Consider the following 25,423-nt stretch of genomic DNA (forward strand, 5'->3'; position numbering starts at 1 on the left):
TTCTGAGATTACTTGGACTTGCTATGTGGGATTCATAGACCACTGCCATGAAGGAAACATGTTCTGGGTCACATTAGGCCTTAGTCTTATTATTTTAGAGACTTTGAGTTTCATTTACATATATTCTTATTCTGCACATTCTGACTTTCTCTATTCATAACATTTCTGTATTTCAAATTTTTATCTCACATATGTCACGTTAGGTAGTAAGTATTTTACTATTATTTCTTTACCTTTTATACTCTATTGGAACAATTTTAAAAACTTTTATTTCCTGTGTTTACTGCCTTTTTTCGGTGTGGGGCAGTTTTCTTAGGTTATAGTCTTAAAAAAGAACAACTAGTGGAAAAATATGTTAAGGGAGATTTTTTTTCAAATAGCCAAGATCTGGAAACAGCCCAAGTGCTCATCAGTAGATGAGTAGATAAAAAAGCTGTGGTACATTAACACAATGGAATACTACTCAACCATGAAAAAAAGAAAAGGAAATCTTTTGTGACAGCAAGGATGGACCAGGAAGGAGATGATTATGCCAAGAGAAATAAGCCAGTCAGAAAAAGACAAATACCATATAATCTCACTTATATGTGGAATCTCCTGGACAAAATAAACTAACAAAGTGGAGACAGACTCATGGATACAGAGAACAGACTAACAGCTGTCAGAGGGGTGGGAGGAGAGGGGACTGGATGAAAGAAGATGAAGGGATTAGCCAAAAAACATATGTGCATAACACATAGATACAGACAGTAGTGTGGTGATGACCAGAGGAAAAGGGGAGTGGGCAAAGGAGGGGAAAAAAGGAACCCATTGCTTGGGGTGATGGATGCATGATGCATTGTGCAGACAATGTTTTATTGAGTTGTACAATTAAAATTCATATGGTTTTGTGAGCCAGTCTCACCCCAATAAATTCAATTAAAAAAAAAAGAATGTAAAATTGCAAAAAAAGAACAATTAGTTAATAAATACATTGCGGGAGATTTTTTTTCCAAATTATATTGTGAATTTTTCACATAAAACATTTCTGTTAAGAAGAGTTACTGATGTATGGCAAGAAAAGTTGCTTCTAATTTTACTTTTGTGGGGAATGGGTTAGCTTTTTCTCTAAGAAGCATCATTTCTTGATAATTAATTTTCCTGCTCTTTTATGGTTTAATTTTGGTGGTCTTTAAGATAACTTTGCCTTTTTTATTTTGGAAATACTTTGTTTCTGATTCTTAAATTTTAAATATCAGATTATAAAGACCCATTTATGTGTTTTGACATCTCTGCAGAGTTGATGTTAATTTGCCAACTATATAAAATTTATCTCAATTATTACTATTTTTTCTACATTGGTATTTTTGTTATTTGGTTGTTCTTTATTAACTTTCATTAATATGTACTGTTCAAATTGAACCTAAAAGATGCCACAAATCAAAATTGTATCCTTATTAGGTAGGGTATATTTCTTAATCCTTTGGTATTTTTTGTCTCTCACGTTTCCTCTTTGTAGTACTCTTATTCTATTTTGACTCTATTCTCCAGCTAGTTACTATTTACTTCTTAAAATATTAAAAAGCTGTACATTTGAGATTTAGAAAAATTGAAATTTTTTTAGTCTCTGTGCATAATTTTCTTTAAGGAGGAATATTTTTATTTGACTTCCAAAGGTCTTAAAAAAAAATTTACCAAAAACAAATATTTAATTAAATATCAAATTATGTAAATATCAAAATAACATAAATTTGACTTTCAGTGCAATGCGTGTTTTACTGTCTAAATTACCAAGACCATGGATTGTGGATGAGAAGAAAGATGATGGTTATACTGCCTTGCATCTAGCTGCCCTTAATAATCATGTGGAAGTGGCTGAATTGTTGGTACATCAGGTAGGAAAAGCAGTTCAATAATTTTTAATAAGTTTAGACCATTGCCATTTGTTTACTTATTAGTTCATCAACTGCGTATTAGTATGTTACAGTAAAATCCCATGATGATGCAAATTTAGAAATAGTGCACATTCAGCCTACTATCTAACACTGGTTGTTAAGTGGAGGGAAGGAAGGGTGTGTGTGCACGCCTCAGTCCCCAGTGTTCCCTCTGCACAGCTTTCCTGGATTGGTCCAATGAAATGAGCATCAACTAAAAGGGATTTCCCAGAATCACTGCCACTGTTGTGGAAGTGTCAGTCAGCCACAGTACCAAGAACCATCATATTGAAGTCTAAGGTGGTGTGGCCAGTTGCCTTTAGCTAACACCAGGCTGCAGCCAGGAACTGGGGATTCATTCAGTTCATGGTTACTTCTGAACCCCTGGAATCTGTGGCTGGATAGCATCACACACACTCACCTTAGTCATTTCATTCATCTCAGAAATAAGATGACTTAACTTTTATGACTGAATATTTTCAGGACCTATTTATTGCAGTTTATGATGTTTTAGTATACTCAGCAAATTTTAAAAGTGCTTCAGTCAAGTGTATGCCATATAGAAGCACTGAAGTTATCAAAGAATTGTCTGTGATCCCTGACTTCAAGGAACTTACAGTCGAGTTAAGAAGATGAAATAGCAGAAAAATTTAGGAGATATTCCATTATGTGTAATTAAATCCCAGATCATAAGATAGACCCTCCATAAACTACACAAGTTTAGATAAAGAAATAGTTTAAAAGTTAAACCACCTTTCCTTTGCTATTTTAAGCCTTTATTATTAAACTTTATTCATTTAGAAGTATTGTTAATTTTGATATATTCTTTTTTTATCCTAACCCAGTGGCAGACCTTAAGCCACACTGTCTTGGTTATTGTTGCTTATAGTAAGACTTCAAATTAGTTAGAGTAATCCTCCAACTTTGTTCTTCTTTCTCAGAATTGCCTTAATATTCTAGATCTTTTGAATGTCCATATATATTTTAGAGTCAGATTATTAAGTTTCTATTTAAAAGTCTTTTGGGAGTTTGGCTCTTGCATATATTAGATTTATCTTTAAGTTTTGATGCTGTTGTAAATTGTATAGTTTTAAAATTTTAATTTCTAATTGTATTATGTTAGTGCACAGAAATACAATTATTTTTTGTATATTGACCATATATCCTGTGACGTTGCTTAAATTACCATTGGTCATTCGGGAAATAGAAATTACAATCACATTGAGATGTTACTAATTATCAACTACAATGACTACAATTAAAAAGGCCAGAAAAGCCAAGTGTTGATTAGGATGTGGCACAATTAGAATACACAAACATTGCTGGTGTTTTTTCAAAGCAGCCATTTAAAAAACCAATTCAGCAGTTTCTTATAAAGTTAAACATATTTCACTTATATAGCCCAGCAATTCCACTTTTGGGTATGTACCCAAGAGAACTGAGGACACATTTCCACACAGATACTCATACTAAATATTTGTAGCAGCTTTATTTATAATAGTCCCAAACTGGAAGCAAGCCAGATGTACATCAATTGGTGCCTGGATAAACAAATTATGGTACATCCATATAGTGCATACTACTATGGAATCTAAATGATGGAAAAGTTCAGGAAACTTGAAAAGGAAGTTCTTTACTTTTTGCATTTATATGAGAACAAACATGATAAAAAAACAAGCTGAGATTAGGTACCTCATGATTTCGCTCAAAAAACAAATAATAAAAACAAACCAGAAATTCCATCTTCCAGAAAATGTCATAGCCTTACTGGAGTTTCAGCTCTACCTGATGCTCCAAGCAAGGGCACAGTTGGGTATCGGAGTTGAAATCAGAGAGCATGAATGGTTCTAAGACATAAACAGAATGATAAAGTTTTATCTTTTGAACCTATAGCCCTTAATTTCCTATTTTTTATTATGCCAGACATTGTGCTAGGCTGTTTTGCATGTTACGTTTTTAATCTTCACATTAACCCTGTGAAATAGGTTTGTATTGTTACCATTTTGGAACTGAGAAAATAGGCATGAGATGGTATAATGCTTGTTTAAGTTCATTTCACAAACTTGTGACAGCAGTTGAACCTAGGTCCCCTGATGCCAAGTTCATTCCTTTTGCTTCTCAGTCCTTTTCCTTTATCCTTGGCTTCAGCTGTTCTCATATAGCCCTTTAGCCATCCCAGGACTCTGGTGGGACATTCTGCTCTTCCTTTATAAGTATTTTTATGTACTAATTAAGTGTTGTCTTCTCACCCTCAAGCAGAGTTCTTTTTCACTGAAGGAGGAAGAGTTCAATTATGCAGCCAGAGGAAGTGATCTTATTTGGTCATTAGAGTATATCTAAATCCAACATGAAGACTCATTAATAAAACTTTTCAGGAAATATTTACAGTTAAAACTCCCTGATTTTCTCCATTGCTCTGCAATCAGAAAGGAGCTGTGTTTGACTGTGGTGTATTTGGTCCTTTAACTGTTCTTATATGAAGTTACCATAATAAAATTAATTTCAAACTTGCTATTCTACTTCAGAAAGTTTGCTGCCCTTTTAATTCTTCCTGTAGTACTCACACTGTTAACCATATGAGAACAACGTCCCAGCAGTTGGAGGAGTGGAAAGTGGTCACCAGAATCCAGTGTTACTTACTCCTCACAAAGAGTTACAGCTTTAGTGTTTTTCACTGTTGTCAAATTTTAACTATGCAAACCTTGTTGTTTTTTTTCAGGGTAATGCAAACCTGGATATCCAAAATGTGAACCAACAAACGGCCCTCCATCTTGCTGTTGAACGACAGCACACCCAGATTGTTAGGGTAAAGTGTTTACTAACATGAACCTTAGTTTACAGCTATAGTTTAACCAGACAGATTTCTAGAAAGTTTTGAAAATTTAAGTAACACATTGTTAGATTTCTCAGAAGGCATAGTTATATGTAAAAATTATGATTTTAGACTATTATATCTGTTTAATTTATAGTAGGGAATATCTTAAAACTCTGATATTCAAAGTGTTTATAATTTTGTTGCCAGATTTGTGACTTCCCAGAATATTAAATCAGAGAATTTCGAAGTAGCATATATATTAGTTTTTAAAAAGTACATTCCCTCTTAATTTATATAATTGAGATTGAGCTGTAATTAAAAACTTTGGCTGGGCATTTGCTGCACAGATTCAAAAAAAGCTGAAATATATATTTTTATTTTATTAATCTGGTAATTCCAGACAAAATATTTGAAAGATTTTTGTTAAAAATTTTTTGGTAGAGCAATGATTCTTAAGGTTTGGAGCCAACAGCATCAGCATCACCTGTGATCTTAGTAGAAAAGTAAATTCTTGGGCCCTACCTCAGACCAGCCAAATCAGAACTTCCTGGTGTGGCAACTGGCAGCAATATGATTTAACAAACCTTCCAGGTAACCTGAGTTACCTTCCAGGTAATTCAGATACATGTTCAAATTTGAGAAACACTGTCCTGGAATGACATTCTATATGACCTTTTGGAAACAAAGTACAAACAAATGAAAACAATTTGCCAAGACAATATACATGAGATTGGTTTCTATGTATGTGTTTTTCTAAAACTGATAGTGTTTGTAGAAAGGATTAAGAAAATTGTTAAAGCACCACAAGTGAAGTCTTAAAGTTGTAGTTACTACTTAAAATATCTATTGAAAGCAAACACTTTACATTTATTGTTATTTAAAATTCCTCTTGCTAAAAATTCTTAATTCTTAATTTATCTATGGTAGTTGGGCTTTCCTTATGACCATACATTTGGAGAAAACTGACCAAAGAGAATGGAATAAAAAATAACTTCTCCTTATTTATTTAAATAATAGAAGAATTTTTAACATTATGATTTGATCCTAGTGGAAGTACTTAAAATATCCCACCTCACATACCTGAAATTAAAAGGAAAAAAAAGTCCTAAATTTCCCCGTTATCTTGATCCTAGAGTAGATGAATTAAACAATATATTGGTTCTCATTTCTTTCTGTTTTCTTTAATTCAATACCCAGAAGGCATTACTCTTTGTAAGAAGCCACAGGGGTATAGAGTAGTAGCAAGCAAATACGTAAGAATTATTAGCTTTAGTGGCAGCCCCTTCAGTTAGGCGCTCTCACTATTATTTTAGATATGTTGTAATTTCTTGTAGGTGGGGAAACTTTAGCAAAATGAGATGTCTTTCTCTCTTAGCTTTTGGTCCGTGCAGGTGCCAAATTAGATATTCAGGACAAGGATGGGGATACTCCTTTGCATGAAGCTCTGAGGCATCACACCTTGTCTCAGCTACGTCAGCTCCAAGATATGCAAGATGTGGGGAAGGTCGATGCTGCCTGGGAGCCATCCAAAAACACAGTGAGTAAAGTTAATCTTTAATTCAGTACCACTGAAAGTCATTTCCCTAATGACTACTGATATTGAATATCATTTAATGCAAGATCTTATGTTTATGGCTGATTTAATCTGTATCTGATAAAATACTCTATCAGAGTTACATATGTAGAAATTTAATTTATGAACTAAAGACTAGTCAGTGTTAACTATATTGCTTCACATTCTTATCAAAAGTTGCTTGGTTGTGTTTTTTTAACTTTAGCCATTCAAACAGGTGTATTGTAGTTATTTGTTGTGGTTTTAATTTGCATTTCCCCAGTGACTGCTTATATTGAACATCTTTTCATTGGCTTTTTTGCCACTAATATCTGTTTGATGAGTGTTTGTTCATACCATTTGTTCATTATTTTGTTAAGCTGTTTTCTTACTATTGAGTTTTGAGAATTACTATATAATCTGAATACAAGTTCTTTATCAGATATGTGATATGCACATATTTTCTCCCAGCCTGTGGCTTGTCTTTTCATTCTTTAAAGTGTGTTTGGAAGACCAGAAGTTTTTTAATTTGATGAAGTCTATTTTATCATTTTTTAAGTTGTTTCTACTGTTCGTGTTCTATCAGAGAAATTTTTGCCAAACTCAAGGTCACTAAAGTTTTCTCTTGTTTTATACTAGAAGTTTATAAAGTTTTAGCTGTTACATTTAGGTCTGTGATTCATTTTGAGTTAATTTTGTATATATTTTATATATACATTAATAATATATAAATATATATAATGAGATATGGATCAAAGTTTATTTTTTTTGGTTTGTCATATCCAGTTACTCCAGCATTGTTTGTTGAGACTCTTTTCGTACTGAATCACCTGTTGTATCTTTATCCAGAATCAATTTTAACCCTGTATGTGAAGTCTTTCTGGATCCGATACTCTGTTCTGTTGATTGATGTCTTCAGCTATTGATCTATATCTTTAGCTATGTGATGCCAACTCACTGTCTTGATTATTGTAGCTTTATAATAAATGTTGAAGTAAGGTAGTGTAAGTCCTCTTTTTACTTCTTTTCCAAAGTTGTTCGACTATTCTAAGTCCTTCACTTTTCCATATGAATTTGAGAATCATTCTTAAGAACGTAAAGAGCTTCTGAGACCAAAGTGTTGGAGAATTGCTGCCTTTCTATATGATCATGGATAAAGTCTCTTAATTCCCATGTGCATAATTTTTCTCATTTTAAAATGAGGGGAAGGCAATAACTGTCTCTTAAGGTTGTGAGGATTAAATTAGTTAATTCATGGAAAGTGCTTAAAATAGTTCTTGGTTCATTATAGACACTTCATAAATATGAACAGTTATTTTTACTATTTTCAGGTAAGATGTTTGAGTCAATAGTTCAGATGATAACAGAACCTTATTTGTTTCATTCTCCATTTCTTGGCTCAATTCCTAGGTATTAGTTCTTTTCTCACTTGTCTCCTCTTATTGTTTCAAGTTGGTTCCTAGCCGCTTCAGAACCAAATTGAGTAGAAAAGAAAGTACTGTTTTTTTAACATCTCACTCAGAAGTCCTGCTCTTGAGTTTTATTGGCCTTAATTGACCTGATTTGGGTTATGTGTCATCCCTGAATTAATCACACAGAGAGGCTGATATCTGTCTGGTTTGAGCCATCACTGGACCACCTCTAAAAGTGGAGAGCATGCCAGTCCTCAAACTATATGCCTGAGAAAAGTGGGGCTATAGGGGAAGGGTGAATGGATATTAGGACTGCAACTTATAAATGTCCACCTTATTTTTGTTGTCCTCACCCACAGATATTTTTTCCATTTATTTTTAGAGGCAGTGGAAGGAAGGGAGTGGGGAGGGAGGGAGAGGGGGGAGAGAAACATCGATTTGAGAGAGAGACATGGATTGGTTGCCTCCCATACCTGTCCAGACCAGGTATGTGCCCTTGACTGGGAATTAAACCTGAGACCCTTCAGGTTCACGGGCCAATGCTTTAACTGAGCCACACCTGCGAGGGCATAGTCTGTAAATTCTTAGACATGTAATTTTTATGTGTAACACATATATATTCATATATGTACATATATACATACATACACATATGCGTTACATGTGTGTATATATGGGGTGGGGCAAAAGTGGATTTACAGTTATTTCTATGGGAAATAATACAATAATTAATTAATAATAGTACAAGAATAAACTTTGACCTTAGCCCATTTAGCTCAGTGGTTAGTGTCGGCCTGCAGACTGAAGGGTCCCCAGTTTGATGCTGGCCAAGGGCAGGTGCCTCGGTTGCAGGCTCAATCCTCCGCCCTGGACAGCGCACGAGCGGGAGGCAACCAATTGATGTGTTTCTCTCACATGGTTGTTTCTCTCTCTCTCCCCCACCCCTGAAAAGCAATGGGAAAAATATCCTCGGGTGAGGATTAAAAAAAGAATAACCTGTGTTTCATGTACTTGCAACTGGAATCCTCCTTTTGCCCCACCCTGTATTTGGTGGTAAGAATTCATAACAGATTCCTTAAGGGGAAATCTTGACTCTTTTTTATTTGATTTCAGTTAATAATGGGACTTGGTACCCAGGGGGCAGAGAAGAAGAGTGCAGCATCTATTGCCTGTTTCTTGGCTGCTAATGGTGCCGACCTTAGCATTCGAAATAAGAAGGGTCAATCACCACTTGATCTCTGTCCTGATCCAAGTCTCTGCAAAGCACTGGCAAAGTGTCATAAAGAAAAAGTCAGGTTTGTATTATTTATTATCATAAAACTTAATATTCTATACATAGAGTGTCATGGTTTCAGAATGAACTACTTGAATACATGAAAATGCCTTTGTCTTTGTTCTTCGTATATTTTTCCTTTTTCTTTTATTTTTTATTAAATTTATTGGGGTGACATTGGTTAATAAAATTATATAGGTTTCAAGTGTACAATTCTATAATACATCATGCTATTCCTCTATCTTTGTGTTGACCCTTTCTTAAAAATTTTCCTATAGAGAGCATGTGTCTCTTTATTGCATGTTGTATTCTCTGCGTTATTAAATATAATGATTTATGTATAATAAGTTCTAAAACTTTTCTAAGCTAGTCTGATCTTCCAGTACTCCTATATGTTAGAGGAACTTATCTATAAGAAAAGGCCTTACTAGTGAAATTGCTGTGATTAGTGTTACACTTATTTAAAATTTTACTAGACTCTTCCAAAGAAAGGCAGTTTACTCACTCTCTAACAGGATATATCTCATACAAACTCTAATAATATAGCACCCTGCACAGTGCCTGATAGGCACTCAGTAAGTACCAATGAAGAATTGAAAAAGTGAACAAATGAATGAACTGATTCCTGATAGGGAGTTTTCTAAAACTAATCACTTAATCCACTTGCCTTCTTTTCTAAAAGTAAAATGTGTCAGTGACTTTAATTACTTATGGCGTAACTAAATGTCTTAATATGAGATTATACACATACAAAAGGTACTTCTCAATTTTTTATCCAAATGGTGCTATACAACTATAATTGCCCTGGTTCTTCTCATTGAACACTTTAGTAGTTGTCCTTGACTTTTGCGTTCTCTTACCTCTCTTATAATTTGTGTAGTGATGAAAAGATATCTCTTTGGAATCCACGCTTAGAGTGGTGTTATAGGGAAATTAATATAATGAATTATATACATTTCTTTAAGTGTATCCTTAAGGGGCATAACTTCTATTACAAAATTACAGAATGCCTCTAAAATACATATAGACACAAGGCACTAGAATTCCTGCAATAGCTGTAAGACTGGGGTCTAAGATGAAACTGTGTGTGTAAGAGTGTGTGTGCGTGTGCGTGCGTGGGCACTTTCTTGAATTTCTAAAGACCATAGTAGAAACAGGGTATCCCTTTCCTATAGCTGTAGCTGGTCATATATATGTATTTCTGTGTCTTGTATCTTTTTATTTATAGACGCATTGTCTTCCTGTAGTAGAATTTTTGCTCCCTAAGGATACACTTAAAGACATGTCTGAACAGCAGCTGCGGTGACATATTTTCCAACATGCCCTGTCAGTTGTGGACTCTGATGGTGCTTCATTTCATCCTTTCTGTAGTTAGGGTAACTAACATGGACTCTAGTTAGGGGTTTTTTTATTCCTAGACCTTTCTCAGCTGGTTCTATATAGCTAAAAAGTTCTGAGTGAAATTGTGTTTATGCAAAATTTTAAACTAGTGTTTTTGATTTTTTTGTTAAAAGATTCGGATCTACCATTTTCCAATGGGTGAGCACTTGTTCAGTTTGTAATTTGAATAGTACTGCAAGTATGTGAAGATGCAGAGATGTGTATAAATAGAAAAATATAGTATACCGTGATACATATAGAGATGTTAAAGCTTAATTTTTTAACATATCTAAAGCTGTTTTTATATACACTACTGATGCTGTAGATGTTTTAAAAAACATTTTAATTATTAAATTTGTAATATAAATATTCTGATAGGCTTGATTAGAAATATTTTCTTTTATTAGTGGTCAAGTGGGCTCTCGAAGTCCTTCTATGATTAGTAATGATTCTGAAACCTTAGAAGAGTGTATGGTGTGCTCAGATATGAAGAGAGATACTCTTTTTGGCCCATGTGGACATATTGCTACCTGTTCTCTATGTTCTCCACGAGTCAAGAAATGCCTCATTTGTAAAGAGCAAGTTCAATCTAGGACAAAGGTAATATATTTTTAATATAGTATTTTACCATTTTATGAATATCTCTGAGACTACAGTTAATGATAAATAAGATGATATGGTGCTGTGTGTCTGTTTAATTTTGTTCTTCCTGTTCTAAATATAGGAATGTATAATTTAGATCTTTATTGAGACCATTTATGATGTTCCTTCTTTATATGTAAACTGTAGTCATTAAAAATAATTTACTATTTTGCTTTAGAGCACCTTATAACCTAAAGATGTATTTGATTCCATTTTGTATTGCAGTTACTTGTAAATTGCCCCTTTCCTGAGTACATGAACTATTTTGTATTTATCTTTGTAAAGACCATAAATTGTTTTCTGTAGGATGTCACACATTCTGGATTTATTTGCTTGTTTGGTCATGGCATTAATTTTTTTTTCTATCATCTGTGTTTCCTGTAAACTGGAAGGTAGGTCTAATGGCTTGATTAGGGCCTGCTTAAACATTTTTGTCAAGGAAACATGACAGGTGATGCTACTCATTTTGTATCATTTCCCTCCAGGAGGCAAATAAAGTTTGATCATCCTGCAATTAGTGATGGCCAAACTCTGTATCCACTCTGAACTTTTCATCTTGTCTGACTTCTTTTGCTTTTTGAGAAGCATTCTTTTCTGGGTTACTGGTTTTATTATTTTCCCATGTAACTCAGTGCTTTATCATAACTATACTGACTTATTTTGGCTTACTGAAATAATTGATTTTCTGTTTTAGTTTTTCCTAATATGTGTGTGTGTGTGTGTGTGTGCACATGTGCATGTAAAGTGAGATTTAAGTTTCTTACAAATGATTACTCTCAAGGTGAGTAGCTTAAACCAAAAGATATGTTGGTTTTCTTTGGTTTCATTTATGAAGTTTATACTCTTTTTTCCATTCTAGTTTTTTTATTTTTTCATTTTTCTCTTGACGCTTTTTAAGCTATTCGTTGACCTTTATTAATTAGAAAGGAGCTGGCACTAATTCTCCTAATGATTTAGGAGGCAGTAACTTGAAAGGTGTTATCTTGCCAGTGCTTCCCACATTTTCATATGGAACATTCTAAGACTGGATGTTTTTTATGATCCAGATGACTATATCTTTGGTAAAATTTTGACGTAAAAAAAAGCACAAGGAAGTTATTTTTTTGGAAAGAAGATACTGGAGTATTTGTGCAGCTGCTCAATCTCTCGGTAAAGGTGAGGATGAACCAATGGCACTGATTATACGCTGGGCACCCACGTGCATTTTATGTGCATTGTCCATGAACCTTGCTTAATAAATACATGTGGATTATTCTACTTGGTATTTGTAATATAGTTAGCTGCTTACACAGTAACAGTTTGGGAAAGAATCTGAAAGAAGAAAAACCCAAGCCATTCTCTTATTTTTAGATTGGCCTGTGAATTCTGCTCTTGTGCTTGGGACTTTTTGTTATATTAAAGCCCTATTTCAACAAACCTTTATTGAGCACTTGCTTTGTAGTCAAGACATACATGTGGATGATAATTTCCTGCTAAAAATTTGTAATCTCTTGGCAAACTATGACTTAGGTCAAGAGCTACTCTGCCATATAGGATGTTGTAGGTGCTTTAAGACATGTAAAGTGAGTTCAGAGCCCCAGCTTGTCCAAGACAGAGGTCCCTGTTCTTTGCACTGTGTTATGATACACTGACAAAATGAAAAACAGTGTCTGCAAGGGAGGATTGCTGGAACAGAGAGGTAGAGAGGAAGAAATATGCTGCCATTTTTTTTTAGACCAGTTCTGAATTCCAAGAATTAGTAAGCTTCCAATTTGTTTTTAAACTATGGAATTTTCAAACCTGTAGAAAAGTACAAAGACTAATATACTCACCAAATAGGTTTGCCAGATTGGTTGCAGAGCCTTTGCAGATAAAGAAATAGTGACCCCAAGTGGTTAAAGGATAATGTACATCTTCACTGAAGATGAATTATAAAACTAGTATTTGGAGGACGGGAGAATAAACAAGCTCAGTTTCTTTACTAATTAAAGAAATACAAATTTAAAGATTATGAATTATTAACCATTCTTACCAAATTAGTGAAAATAAATTTAAAAAAACTCCTCTCTAGAGAAGTGGGAAATGAGTACTCTCTTAACACTGGTGGAGGCTAAATAAATGGCTTCACATTTCTGAGAGACCATCCTGATACTATATATACACAAACCTTCATAATAAACATGCTTTAATATAGCAGTTCCATTCCTGGGAATATAACCCAAGGAAAATTTCCAGAAGAGGGAAAAAGTTATGGTTATAAAGTGTTTTTCTTTTTTTAATAACAGGATTGGGTAAGTAAATGATTATTATATCATTTTGCTAGATTATTTTAAACTCTTTATAAACAATCCAGATACATACACAGTTCCATTAGGAACCATTAAAAAAAACCCAGCACATCATTATATAGAGAGGAGAAGAGAATTCTCATGTACTCGGCACAGATTTTATATTAGACATTGAATTAAACATGTTACATATAACACTTAATTTACTCGTCTTTTCCTTGTCACATTTTAATCTTTCCTTAGTACTTAGCACAACAGTTCTTAAAATATTTGTAGGAAAATGATTCTTACATACAAATGGTTAGATCAGTCAATTTTACCTCCCCGCCGTCACTGCTCTTGAAACTTTTGTCCATGTCTCCAGTTGCTAACATTTGGGATTTTCATTTCTTCTTTCACCCAAGTTGTGCCTGCTTTCTGTTTGGTTTACTAGCCAACCAGATGGATGGCTGACTGACATACCTTTGAAACTTAGCCATGGTCCAGCCCTAGTCTCATACGTCTCCTTTATGAGAATGGAAAACCTTTGTTGGGAGTTACGAATAATTAGTGTACTTACCTCAGGCTATGGGTCCCTTAACCACCCATATCCAGGGCTTTCCTATTTTTGCTCCCTACGCACAATTCTGGTGGTGTACTGCTTGGGTCTAGATTGCTATACTGAAGGTAACCATTCCTTTCATTGTAATCTGACCTTGAATAGTACTAAAGCCTGAATGTAATCCTAGAGTTGGAAAAAACACCCTGGTCTTAGTCCTATGAGCTGTAGGAGACTGAAATTTGTTTCTTTCAGCTGTTTGGAACCAGTTAGTCAAGTCAGAAACTTAGCAAATATGCTAAACTTATTCACCATTCATTCCCCACATAGTATTAGTTACCAAGTCTTCTTAAATGTTCTCAAAACTCCTTCCACTCTTCCATATTGCTGTATTGTAGATCAGCTATGCCCTCACTGTCTCACATTTAGAATCGTTCAAGGGCACACTTGAATAAGGGACACCTAACTCCTCTCCCTATCTTATTCTCATTTACTCTTTACTACTCTGTAAAGGATTGTTCTTTAGCATTCAGATGAAAAAAACAAAAACAAAAAAAAACAACGGCTCAACAATATTGGGCAATTTGTTAGCACTAGAGCTGGAATTTGAGTCCAGGAATATAAATAGTGCTTTCCACTATTACTACAACTATATAAATTCTCTGCACATAACAGGGTATATAAGTTAGGAAAGTCCAGAGAGAAAGCATGCATGCAGTGTTTGGTTGTTTAGGTGAAGTTATAGGTGAGTAGTGGTTATCATTTTTGGACTCTAATATTAAATGACAGAGATGTGGGTAAATGTGAATGTGTGTCAGGAGGGAGAAGAACAGGTGAAAGATGGATGTGAAGCCAAGGACAGTGGGGTGGGTGTGGGTTAAAGAAACCAGAGCCAAAGTTAAGAAGTAATTACACACTCAGAACTCAGATTAACCGATGAAGAGGAGGTAAAATTGAGGGAAATTACGAATAGGTCTTGGGAGACTTTAGAGACCAGGGAGAAAGAATAGGACAAAACTTTGGGCTCCAGCCGGTGTTGGGGAATTGACCAAGTCCTGGGAAAGGATGTTTTAGGTAGTGTTCCTTAGATGTGTGTAAGCAGAAAAAATTCCCTTGAATTTTAGCAGTCTGGCTAAATTTTTATTAATATTAGAAACCTATCTCTTTTTTTTAAAATATATCTTTACTGATTTCAGAGAGAGGAAAGGAGAGAGAGAGAGAGAGAGAGAGAGAGAAACATCAACGATGGGAAAGTCATTGATTGAGCCCACAACCCGGGCATGTGCCCTGACTGGGAATCGAATCCCGATCGCCTGGGTCCTAGGTCGAGGCTCAACTGCTGAGCCACGCCTGGCTGGGCTAGAAATCTATCTTAATATCAGTCATTTGTTTTTTAAATTTTTCTCCCCAAAGTAGTTTTTGAAAAAAAGAAAATTGAAGTCTACTCTGGTCTTCCTGACTTCAGAGGAAATTGGAGTTTTATTGTTTTTTATTTTTAACTTTTTAAAATATATCTTTATTGATTTCAGATAGAGGAAGGGAGGGAGAGGGAGAGGGAAATGGAAACATCAGTGATGAGAGATTCATTGATCCGCTGCCTCCTGCACGCCCCTAACTGGGGATCCAGCCTGCAACCCGGGCATGTGCCCTGACTGGGAGTTGAACCGTGATCTCCTGGATCCTAGGTTGATGCTCAACCGCTGAGCCATGCCCGGTAGGGCAGAAATGGAGTTTTTTAATATCATTCTTTAGAACAGGTAGGGGGACTAAAGTGGACATGGAACCTGTTCAGCAGGAAAAATGAGTAACCAAAAGAGTGGAGGACAGAAGTATGTATAAAATTTGGCATGCCTAGAGTGTTTCCTTATAGAAGAAATACATTTGGATACAAAAGAAACTTAGAGCTTTATCTGTAGATGTTCATGCTTGCACTGTGTAACTTCTTTTTTGTAGATCGAAGAATGTGTGGTATGCTCAGACAAGAAAGCAGCTGTTCTTTTTCAACCGTGTGGACACATGTGTGCTTGTGAGAGTAAGTAGCCTATGAAAAACTTCCTCAGTATTATTATAAAAGTAGAAAATGAAACAAATTTTTGATAACTCACGAACAACAGAGTTGGTGGACCTCTAGTACCTTCCATTTCATTCTCTCTACTAGAATGTCACCTATTTTCCTCCTTGCTCCTGAGCCTTAAAGAAGACTGAATATGCTGTGTTCCACTAGGTCAAATTTTCATTTCATTTGTTTTAGCACAAAATGATCTCTTCTCACACACAGTAGAAATTTATTCCTAAAAAATGGATGTTGAAACATTTTGTCTAGCCCTTTCTCATATATAAAATTATCACATCTTCAATTGTCTTCACCTTAATATTGCTTTTCTTGCATAATTTTCCCACTACTGAACCACACAGAGCAATAATTGGGGTTATAATTTCTGGCCTTCTTAACTATTTTTTTTTTTAAAATATATCTTTATTGATTTCAGAGAGAGGAAAGGGGAGAGAGAGAGAGAGAGAGAGAGAGAGATAGAAACATCAATGATGAGAGAGTCATTCATCAGCTGCAGCCCGCAACCTGGGCACGTGCCCTGACCGGGAATTGAACCCCAGTCGCCCAGATCCTAGGTTGACGCTCAACTACTGAGCCACGCCCGGCCGGGCTTAACTATTCTTAATTGAACCTCTGTCAAGAGAACTGACAGAAATCTTTTCTTCATGAGGATAGTATTAAAATTTAAGAGATTTTAAAAAAAGTTTTACTGACTTTAGGGAGAGGGTGAGAGAGGTAGAAACATCCATGAGAGAGAAACATCCATATCCATAGGCTGCCTCCTGCACACCCCTTGCTGGGGATCGACCCCATAACCCGAGCATGTGCCCTGACTGGGAATCAAACCAGTGACCTCCTGGTGCATGGATCGACCCTCAACCACTGGACCACACCAGCTGCGCATATAATGCCAAAACATCCATAGGCTATATAAATAAATGAGTTGGAGTATTTTCCATTAGAACTTTATTTACTGCCTGGCCGGGCATGGCTCAGCGGTTGAGCATCAACCTAGGATCCACGAGGTTCGATTCTGGGTCAGGGCACACGCCTGGGTTGCAGGCCCCATCCTTAGTCAGGCGCGTGCAGGAGGCATCCAATCAATGACGACTGACTCTCTCATCATTGATGTTTCTCTCTCTCCCTCTCCCTTCCTCTCTCTGAAATCAATAAAGATATATTTCAAAACAAACTTTATTTACAAAAATAGGCTAATGGTTGGTTGGGTTTGATCTGCAGGGTGTAGTATATCTCAGTATTAAATTTAAGTTATAAGAATGAGCAGAGAAAAGGCAACCCTTTTCTTATTCATGTTCTCTTTTGTAAGAAGTGTCCTATTGTTTTCCAGACTGTGCTAGCTTGATGAAAAAGTGTGTGCAGTGTCGGGCAGTGGTTGAACGAAGAGTGCCTTTCATTATGTGTTGTGGAGGGAAAAGTTCAGAAGACACTACTGATGATATCTGTAAGTGGATTTCTTAAGCATTGTCCTTCTTGTTGAGACTTTCCCAAACATCTCCTCCCATGCATAGCACACTATGATCTTGTAAAGCATGAGGTATACAATTTGAATTTACAGAGGAACAGGTAGGGTTTTGCTCCTTTTACATTACTAGAAACCTGAAAATTTTCTAGCTTGTGATATGATTATAGAACTTTAAACATTAGTCTTTGAAGATACCACCATCTATGATATAAAGAATATTACTGTATTCTTGCTTAAAGAAAATTTGCTATTTTTAAGATGCAGTTTAGTGTATCTTGGGGGAACATCATATTACAAATTATTTTTTTAGTTTACAAAAGTATTAACATCATTCTTATGTTTAGCAGGTTTATCTGGAGCATTTGAGTATTTTATGGAATAATAGTTTGGACAGAGTGTAGATAAACTGAAGTATAACCTAGTGAACAAATGGAAAGGTGAAAAGTAAATTATTTACCTTTAACCTCTTCAATAGTATAGCTATGTAAAAATATTTTTCATCTTTGCACTAAATATAAGCTGAATGGTATCTTTGATTTCTTTGGGCTCTGTGCAGATGTGGAAAACATTAGTGTAACTACTTCTGCACAGGGCTTTTGTCTTTATCACCATTGGAGCAGAATATAAATCCCGGGGATAGATTAACTAAAGTAAAAGACCAAGAATCTAGAGAGTAGGAAAAGTGAAATAAAAAATTTCCCTCCATTTAGTAGAGCACTGATCATGGCCTTTCTTTCATGGAGTTCCTCATCTCAGATCACTAACAACAAGGAGAGTTGGGAATAAAGGAAGGAGGCTTGCTGCCAAAATTAGCTGAAATGCTGTGCTGCTTGTCGTCTTGGGTTCATACGGTGCAGGAATGGGAAGGAAGCATAAAATGTATTTGTGACCTTGTTGAAGGAAGCAAGTAGAGCCTTGGAAAACCCTCCTCAAGTCTGGGTTAGCTGTGTTAAATATAATTAGAAAGTAATGTGTAAACCTATTTATTTTTGAAGATAATAAATGCAGGAGTATAACATGAATGTCACTACCGTATCTGTTGTTCACATGTAAAAATAATATTTAAAGAGGGTTCTAATAATAGTCTTGTGTCTTTGTTTTTAAGATTTTTTTATTGATTTTTAGAGAGAGAGGGAGAGAGAGAGAGAAAAAGACCATGTGAGAGCTAGACATTGAGCTTCTTCTTGCCCCCTAGTGGGGATTGAGCCTGCAACCCAGGCATGTGCCTTGACCAAGAATTGAACCGTGATCTCCTAGGTTGATGCTCAACCACTGAGCCATGCCGGCCGGACAATTTTTAATAAAACAATAATAATTTTAGAAATAATAAATAGTTATTGTGTCCAAACAGTCATAACATTAGAATTTTTTATCTCTATTATAGCAAGTGGAAGTATCCCAGTGTTACAAAAGGACAAGGACAATACCAATGTCAATGCAGATGTGCAGAAGTTGCAGCAGCAGTTGCAAGACATTAAGGAGCAGGTAATAATGCTTTCTCCATGGCAAAAACGATTTTAACAGTAGCATGTCACATTTTTCTATGAAACTAATAGTGTTTTCTATATTACGCATGATTCATATTAATATATTGCTTGTGGTATTTTAATATTTGCAGCAGATAAAATCTGATTAAAAGATTTACTCAGGCCCTTTCCAAAAATAGGAAACACAAATGATCATAAACATGAAAAAATGCTCAATACACTAGTAATAAAGAAATGAAAAATAAACCACTGTGAGGTACCTTTTGCCACCTACCAGATTGCAGGAAAACTCAGTGTTAAAAACTCATTGTCAGGTGTTTAGGCAGAATATGTAGCAGACATAACTCACGATGCTAGTAGGAATGTAAGTTAATGAAAACAGAAAATTTGCTATCATTTTAATAAAACTAAACAGAATGGGGATGCAAACGGGGGAATAATCGTATAGAAGATGGTGTTTAAAATCAAGAGTAGTGGTTTTCTTGGCTGGGATGTCTGGGAGGAGGCATAAGAAAAGTTTCTAGAGTACAGTACTGATACTTCATTTCTTGATTTAACTATCAATTTACATGCATTTTATCAGTTGGTGAATTTATATTAAACTGTACACTTAGGATTTGTGCACATTTCTGTATAGATGTGATGCTTCAAAAATGTACACACACACACATAAAGAAAAGCAAGGGAAAGATAAATGCAAAATTCAGAATAGAAGTTATCAGTGATGGAAAGGATTGGAGAGGATGTGTGGAAGGGCTTCAAAAGAAAAGGCAGTGTTTCATGCTTTAAACTGGGTGGTGGTCATATTGTTCTTTATATTTTATACATATCAACAGAAATGCTCTTATCTACTCAATATTCAATAAAAGCAACAATAAAATAAGGAAAAATTAGCTAAAACTTGTAGGCATGTAGTAAGAAAGTCTTTTTTCCTCCCATACCTGGCTATTTGACCCAGCAATTAAATCTGATTTAATTCAAAAGTTTAAGCTGCAAAAGATGTTATTTCTTTAGTTAGAATTACTAAATTACACAATTTAGTAATAACACAATTACATCAGTGTTGCCATGAAGTTATTAGAGTCAGCAGTTGTCGTTTCTATCTGAATTTTAAGAATGTGACATAATCACTAGTGACCTAGGATAACTAATGACCCTTGTGATAACTAATTTAGAATTAAGTATATATGTTTGTTAGGAATTAAAACACCATCTGAAAAGATGAAAACTCTATGATTGGGCCAGGTTTTTTTTTCTGAAATCCAGCACCTACTAATACTTGTTATATAGTGAATAAGTAAAGATAAATATGGATTTACAAATTCTTAATGTAGGAATATTAAAGTAGAAACATATTTAGCTCATTCTAGTATAAAATAAAATGTTTTTAAATTTTTGAAGCTCCTTAGAGTCTCAGTTCCTTTTCCAAAGACACTTATAGAAAGGTAAAACTGATTTTTGAACACACCTTCTTTGAAAAGCATTTCATTTCCAAATTGTGAATTAAAATTGTTTTTATAATAAGTAAAGACAACCTATATGGATCCTAAAAGAATAACTCAGCTCTACCTTTATCCAAAGTTTACCATTCAAAGTTTTTTCTTCCTTAAATTATCTTTACTACCATATTTCACCATTAAAGTATTTAAACACTTAAAACAAAATTCATTTTCTGAGGAGTGATGGGATTTCTTGCAGGCCCCCTTCAAGGTTACCAAGAGAAAGCATCTGAATAGCTCTCCTCTTTTATTTTAAATCTCCAATCTATCTATTACCCCAATTGTCTTTAACAGACAATAATTAATTTCATATTCTCTTATGGATGCATTAACTCAAAGTAACTTAACTAAGAGTGCACAGGTGTGTTTACTTTCGGAAATACGAGTTATTAATTACTTAGGTAGAACTCTTGAAAATTTAATGGAAAAGAAACTTTTAATGACACTAAAAAGCTGGTTTGGCTTTTTAAATGAAAAATAGGACTTTCTCCAGCTTTGCTTGACAAAACTTTAAGATAGATAAATATGAAAATATGCTTTGGAAGGGTGGGGTTAACAAGTTAGTCTACAATTCCATTTTTTTATGTCTTTTTTTTCCACAGTGATTTCTGGTATTGTCAAAGTTGATAACTACATCTTCATGTAGGCTTTAGGTCTGGTTTATTAATCTATACATTGTTGTTTAACTATTTCACTTCTATGTTATTTGTGAAAAATGTAATTCAGAATGAAATAATACTGTATGTTAAGGTAAAAAAATGTTTTTATAAATATAAAATGTAAAATGTGTTTTGTGAATGAATATGTGATTTCCTAGAGTGTTTCACAGAAGTCTATCTGTCATACTTCTAAATTCTTCTGAGTTCATGAAATTACATTATTAATATGTAGCTAAGACTAATTGTTGTTAACTAAGAGGATATGCATTGACGGCATGCAGTGCCGCATAATGTTCAAGAGCAAGAGCTCTGGGGCCACTTGACTTGAGTTCACATTGTGGCTTGCTTTGGGGAAGCTTTTAACCACACTAAACCTCAGTTTTCTTGATTTTAAAGTGGGAGTGATAATAGGACTGAGGTTGTATCATATCTAGTGTAGTGCTTGGCATATGTTCTTAGCGACTTCTCTATGCTTCCCCCTTTCCCAGGAGGTCTGATACATTGCATTATTGTCATACAAGAACAGCATAGTACCTAGAGTTGGGGAATCTGAATCGGACTGAATGGGGCTGTTTACGTTCATTTCCTATTAGATTTTGGCCTGTGCATGTTTTGTTTTATATAGTATTTTTTATTCAGTATTTGTTTTATGTAGTGCCTTTTATACTGTCCTGACAGTACAACCAACATTTCTATTTCATAGGGGTGATGTTTTAACTATTTAAAAATTTAAAAAAAATTGTAAGCAACAAAAGATTATTTGACTAAAAGAACAAAAGAAGATGTTACAGAGTTGTCACGTTACACTTTCAAAATATAAAATGTCTCAGCATTTATTACTTTATTTGTTATCTTCCATTCCAGACAATGTGCCCTGTGTGTTTGGATCGTCTAAAGAATATGATTTTCCTCTGTGGCCATGGAACATGCCAGCTCTGCGGAGACCGAATGAGTGAATGTCCAATTTGTCGAAAGGCTATTGAACGAAGGATTCTTTTGTATTAACAAGAAACTCAGTGTGTTTTGTTAGCTAAGGTATTTGGTCATGAGATTTTAGTAAGCTTTTAAGCTAGTTGAAGGTTCTAAGGAATTAATTTTTAATATTATAGTTTCTTTACGAGAGTATAATTAGATTGTAAATGTTCCAGAACAAAAAAACTACAAAACAGTGTTTTAAGTCCTGTGTTTTTTTGTTTGTTTTTTGTTTTAATTTGTTTTTTTGTGTGTGTGTTTTTTGTTGTTGTTTGTTTTGTTTTAATTTGAAACATCACATCCATGTATTTCATGGTTAATTTACTATTGGCTAAGGGGAAAATCTACTAAGGAGGAAAATCCTTTAAAGATCTGTTATAAATTTGTTAGACGACAGAAAATACACTTCCTTATAATCTCCTGTCCTTCAGTTTATCATGATTTATACAGTGAGTTGACACAGGTACTCAGAAGAGTTATGCATCAAGTGAAAGGGGCAAGTCAAACCATTCTGTCACACATATTAAGGGAATATTGAAGAGAGAATTCTTTTTAAGATAACATAAAGTTATCCAAATGATTGTTTCTGAATTCTTTGAGTACATGGAAGCATAGAAGAATAACTTTGCATTTAGCTTATTTTCTAGATTTAAAGGGAAAAGAAAACTTGGATCCAGTTGCCAGTTTCAAAATGACTGGTAGACATGAAAAGGAAAAATTGTAGTGGGAACTGAAGGGAGGAAAACTATTCCGTCAAAGAGTATCTATTAACTGCTATTAATGGTTGCCTTTCTTATATTAATTTAAACACTGTTGTTTTGTTCAGCCAGCCTTTAAAAAAATGCCTGTGAAAAGTGTGCCTCAGCTTTCCCTCTGGTTACTTATCCAGGCTTGATCTGTCCAGTGAAATGGTAATCCCCTCATTGGCCTCTGGGGTTCTCTTCAGCCCTTCCAGTATACTGAATAGTAGTGCCCGTGATCTGAGCAGGATAGTGCACTGTCCAAAGGCATCAACCCTTTCTTCGGTCTGTTAATTCTGACTGATACGGAGTCTAGGCTTGCTTCCATTCCCTCTCAGATAGTAAGGCTTACTATAAAGAGCACAGTCTCTCTTTATACCTAGAGATGAGGATATTATCTAAACTGCCAACAATATCCAAGACATAATAAATATCCTAAAAATAAATACAAAGAGTGACTAGGACATTTACAGAAATATGTCCGATTACCTGTAAGTTTTTTTAAACTCAAACTTTGATTTTAGAGCTTCTAATCACTTTCTCTTCTTTGGATGAGTAATCTTATCTAGGATGGATATACACACAAATAAGCGTCTGAGGGTTCATTGCTGCTAGATTTTTAAGGTATCAGCTGTTTACAGTAATGTCTACATATTATATACTGTGTATTAGCTTACTCCTAAGGGTAGTTATCTTTTTTTGTAGTTTTCCTCCCCCTCTGAATCTGATTCTTAAGTCCATTTTTCTGGTACAACGACTAACTTGGAAAGTACAGTCTCAAGCCCTCATAGCACCATATTTCTGACTATTTAATGGCTACTGCCATTGCACGTCCTGGTGAAAACAGTGGTGAGCTTTGCTGGCTGATTTTATAGTATCAGTAATTCCATATCTGTTTTAGCTGACTAACATCATTTAGAGCGATAAAATTTTTATAAATTTACATTTGAAAATTTACTGACTCAGTTATCTAATAAAGGGCCACTGAGGCTATTTTTAAGCCATATTTTGAAGTTATAAAAAGATAGAACATCTGGCTGATGATGTTCGCCTAAGGAGACAAATAAACTATGCTCTTTCAGATTTGAAAACAGTGTAAGTCTGGATTGTCCTTTTCTTCCATGCCCTGGGCCACCCATCTCTTTTCTAATAGATCCGATCCGCTGGTAAGGAGGGAGCACCTGGCTGACTCATGCATAGTTTGGCCAGCCAGAGGATTTTATGATCTAGAACTCTACTTAAATCCTTTTTATTTGTCTTCTGAGCTACAGTGCTAAAGCTTATATTCCTAAAAGGCAATTTTATCTTACAGACTTGTTTATTTCCACCATATTCAAAATATAATAACTTACAAACTGTTATAAAAGTTATGACGTCAGTATATTATAGTGCTATGCACTTGTGGATTTTCTATATTTGTACCACTTTGAAATTTACTTAAATAGAAAATGTTTTCCTATTCACATTTTCAAGCACTTGAAAAATTATTTTAAATTTATTTTGGCATTGTGAGAGAGAATAAGATAAGAAGTTAATGAAGTGACTTTCCTCTTACTCTGTGAAACTGCTACCTCTTATTGTATATGTCTCTCAGCAGTACTTTCCCAGTGAGGCATGTTTCCTTCTCATTATCACCTCTATCTCACGCCTTAAAGAGCTTGTACTTTTCCTGGAATCATTTAAAAAAACAAAACTGACATGCATACATTAAAAAACATATGGGGCTTCATTGAAAAAAATGGTCAGCACCTAGCACACACAGAATTTATCAGGCAGTTGTATATTTAAAGTAATCTGTAGACAAAAAGGGATCTAAATGCTAGCATTTTTTCTTAATGTTTTATAAGAGTTATCAGTAAGTAGTATTTGGATTCCCTCTTTCTACCCCCTCACTCTTACCACATTTTCTCCTTTATTCTTCTAAGATTGCCAGCTTTGTTACCCAAAACATAAAACTTACCAGATGGTGGTGCTATTCTAATTGTTTTTCTTCACATAATTTAACATTCTTACTGCTTATACTATATACATATTTAATTTTGTTGGGAGCAAGAAGTTTTTCAAATAAAGGTCATTTTGTATTAGTATAGGAATATTATATTAGACAAGTGTTTAGTTTAACTGGCTGAATTATGCTTGGTTATTTGTAATTTTAAACATTGCAACTTGACTAGCTAACTACTGAGGCATAAAATTGAGAATAACTTTCTTAAATCTATACCTTTGATGACTTTAGCCTGTAAGGACATTCTAGTATATTGAAATGCATGCTGCTTAAGGTTTGTCCAATTAAAATTTCAAAGCTTGCTTCGTTTTTACATGGCCGAAACATACTGTCTAGTCTGTGTTGCCAATTGCCATTTTTTGGTTTATTATGAATTTTGGACCCTATTGAACTAGGAATTAGTTAAATTTATGAACTAAGAGAATTAGTGATGGGGGCGTAGGATAAGGAGAACAGTAGGGGGTTGCAGCAAGTAAGAAAGAAATGTCAGTGTTTGAATTAGAGGAGGAAAGGCGGGATCAGGTAGGTTTCATCAAAGTAAGTGGAGAGAGAGTATTTAATTGAATAACAGAAAGGGTCTTTCAGCCAGTTCTCAGTGTAGTTTGACAGTTGCTTTGAAAATTATAGGCGTTAATACAGCTTGCTTTTTTAAGAAATCGAAAAGGAAAAGCACTTCTCAGAGTGTCTAAAATACTTTATAGTAATAATTTGTGTAAAAATTGAATTTTGGAAT

The 25,423-nt window shown here is 34.7% G+C and overlaps 1 protein-coding gene across 1 annotated transcript in view; it reads left to right on the forward strand.

Moving 5' to 3' along the window:
- MIB1 (MIB E3 ubiquitin protein ligase 1) overlaps window positions 1-22,618 on the forward strand; it is a 91,947-nt gene extending 69,329 nt beyond the window's left edge. The window contains exons 13-21 of the mRNA XM_016211513.2: window positions 1,742-1,874; window positions 4,633-4,719; window positions 6,104-6,265; window positions 8,806-8,987; window positions 10,753-10,945; window positions 15,746-15,824; window positions 17,194-17,307; window positions 18,713-18,813; window positions 21,838-22,618. Coding sequence (XP_016066999.2) covers window positions 1,742-1,874; window positions 4,633-4,719; window positions 6,104-6,265; window positions 8,806-8,987; window positions 10,753-10,945; window positions 15,746-15,824; window positions 17,194-17,307; window positions 18,713-18,813; window positions 21,838-21,978 — 1,192 coding nt within the window. The 3' untranslated portion in view covers window positions 21,979-22,618. The remainder of the gene's footprint in view (window positions 1-1,741; window positions 1,875-4,632; window positions 4,720-6,103; window positions 6,266-8,805; window positions 8,988-10,752; window positions 10,946-15,745; window positions 15,825-17,193; window positions 17,308-18,712; window positions 18,814-21,837) is intronic.
- The last annotated feature ends 2,805 nt before the right edge of the window (window positions 22,619-25,423 follow it).

The sequence above is a fragment of the Miniopterus natalensis genome, chromosome 7 (assembly GCF_054644295.1).
Source record: "Miniopterus natalensis isolate mMinNat1 chromosome 7, mMinNat1.hap1, whole genome shotgun sequence".
In the NCBI taxonomy this organism is placed as follows: Eukaryota; Metazoa; Chordata; class Mammalia; order Chiroptera; family Miniopteridae; genus Miniopterus; species Miniopterus natalensis.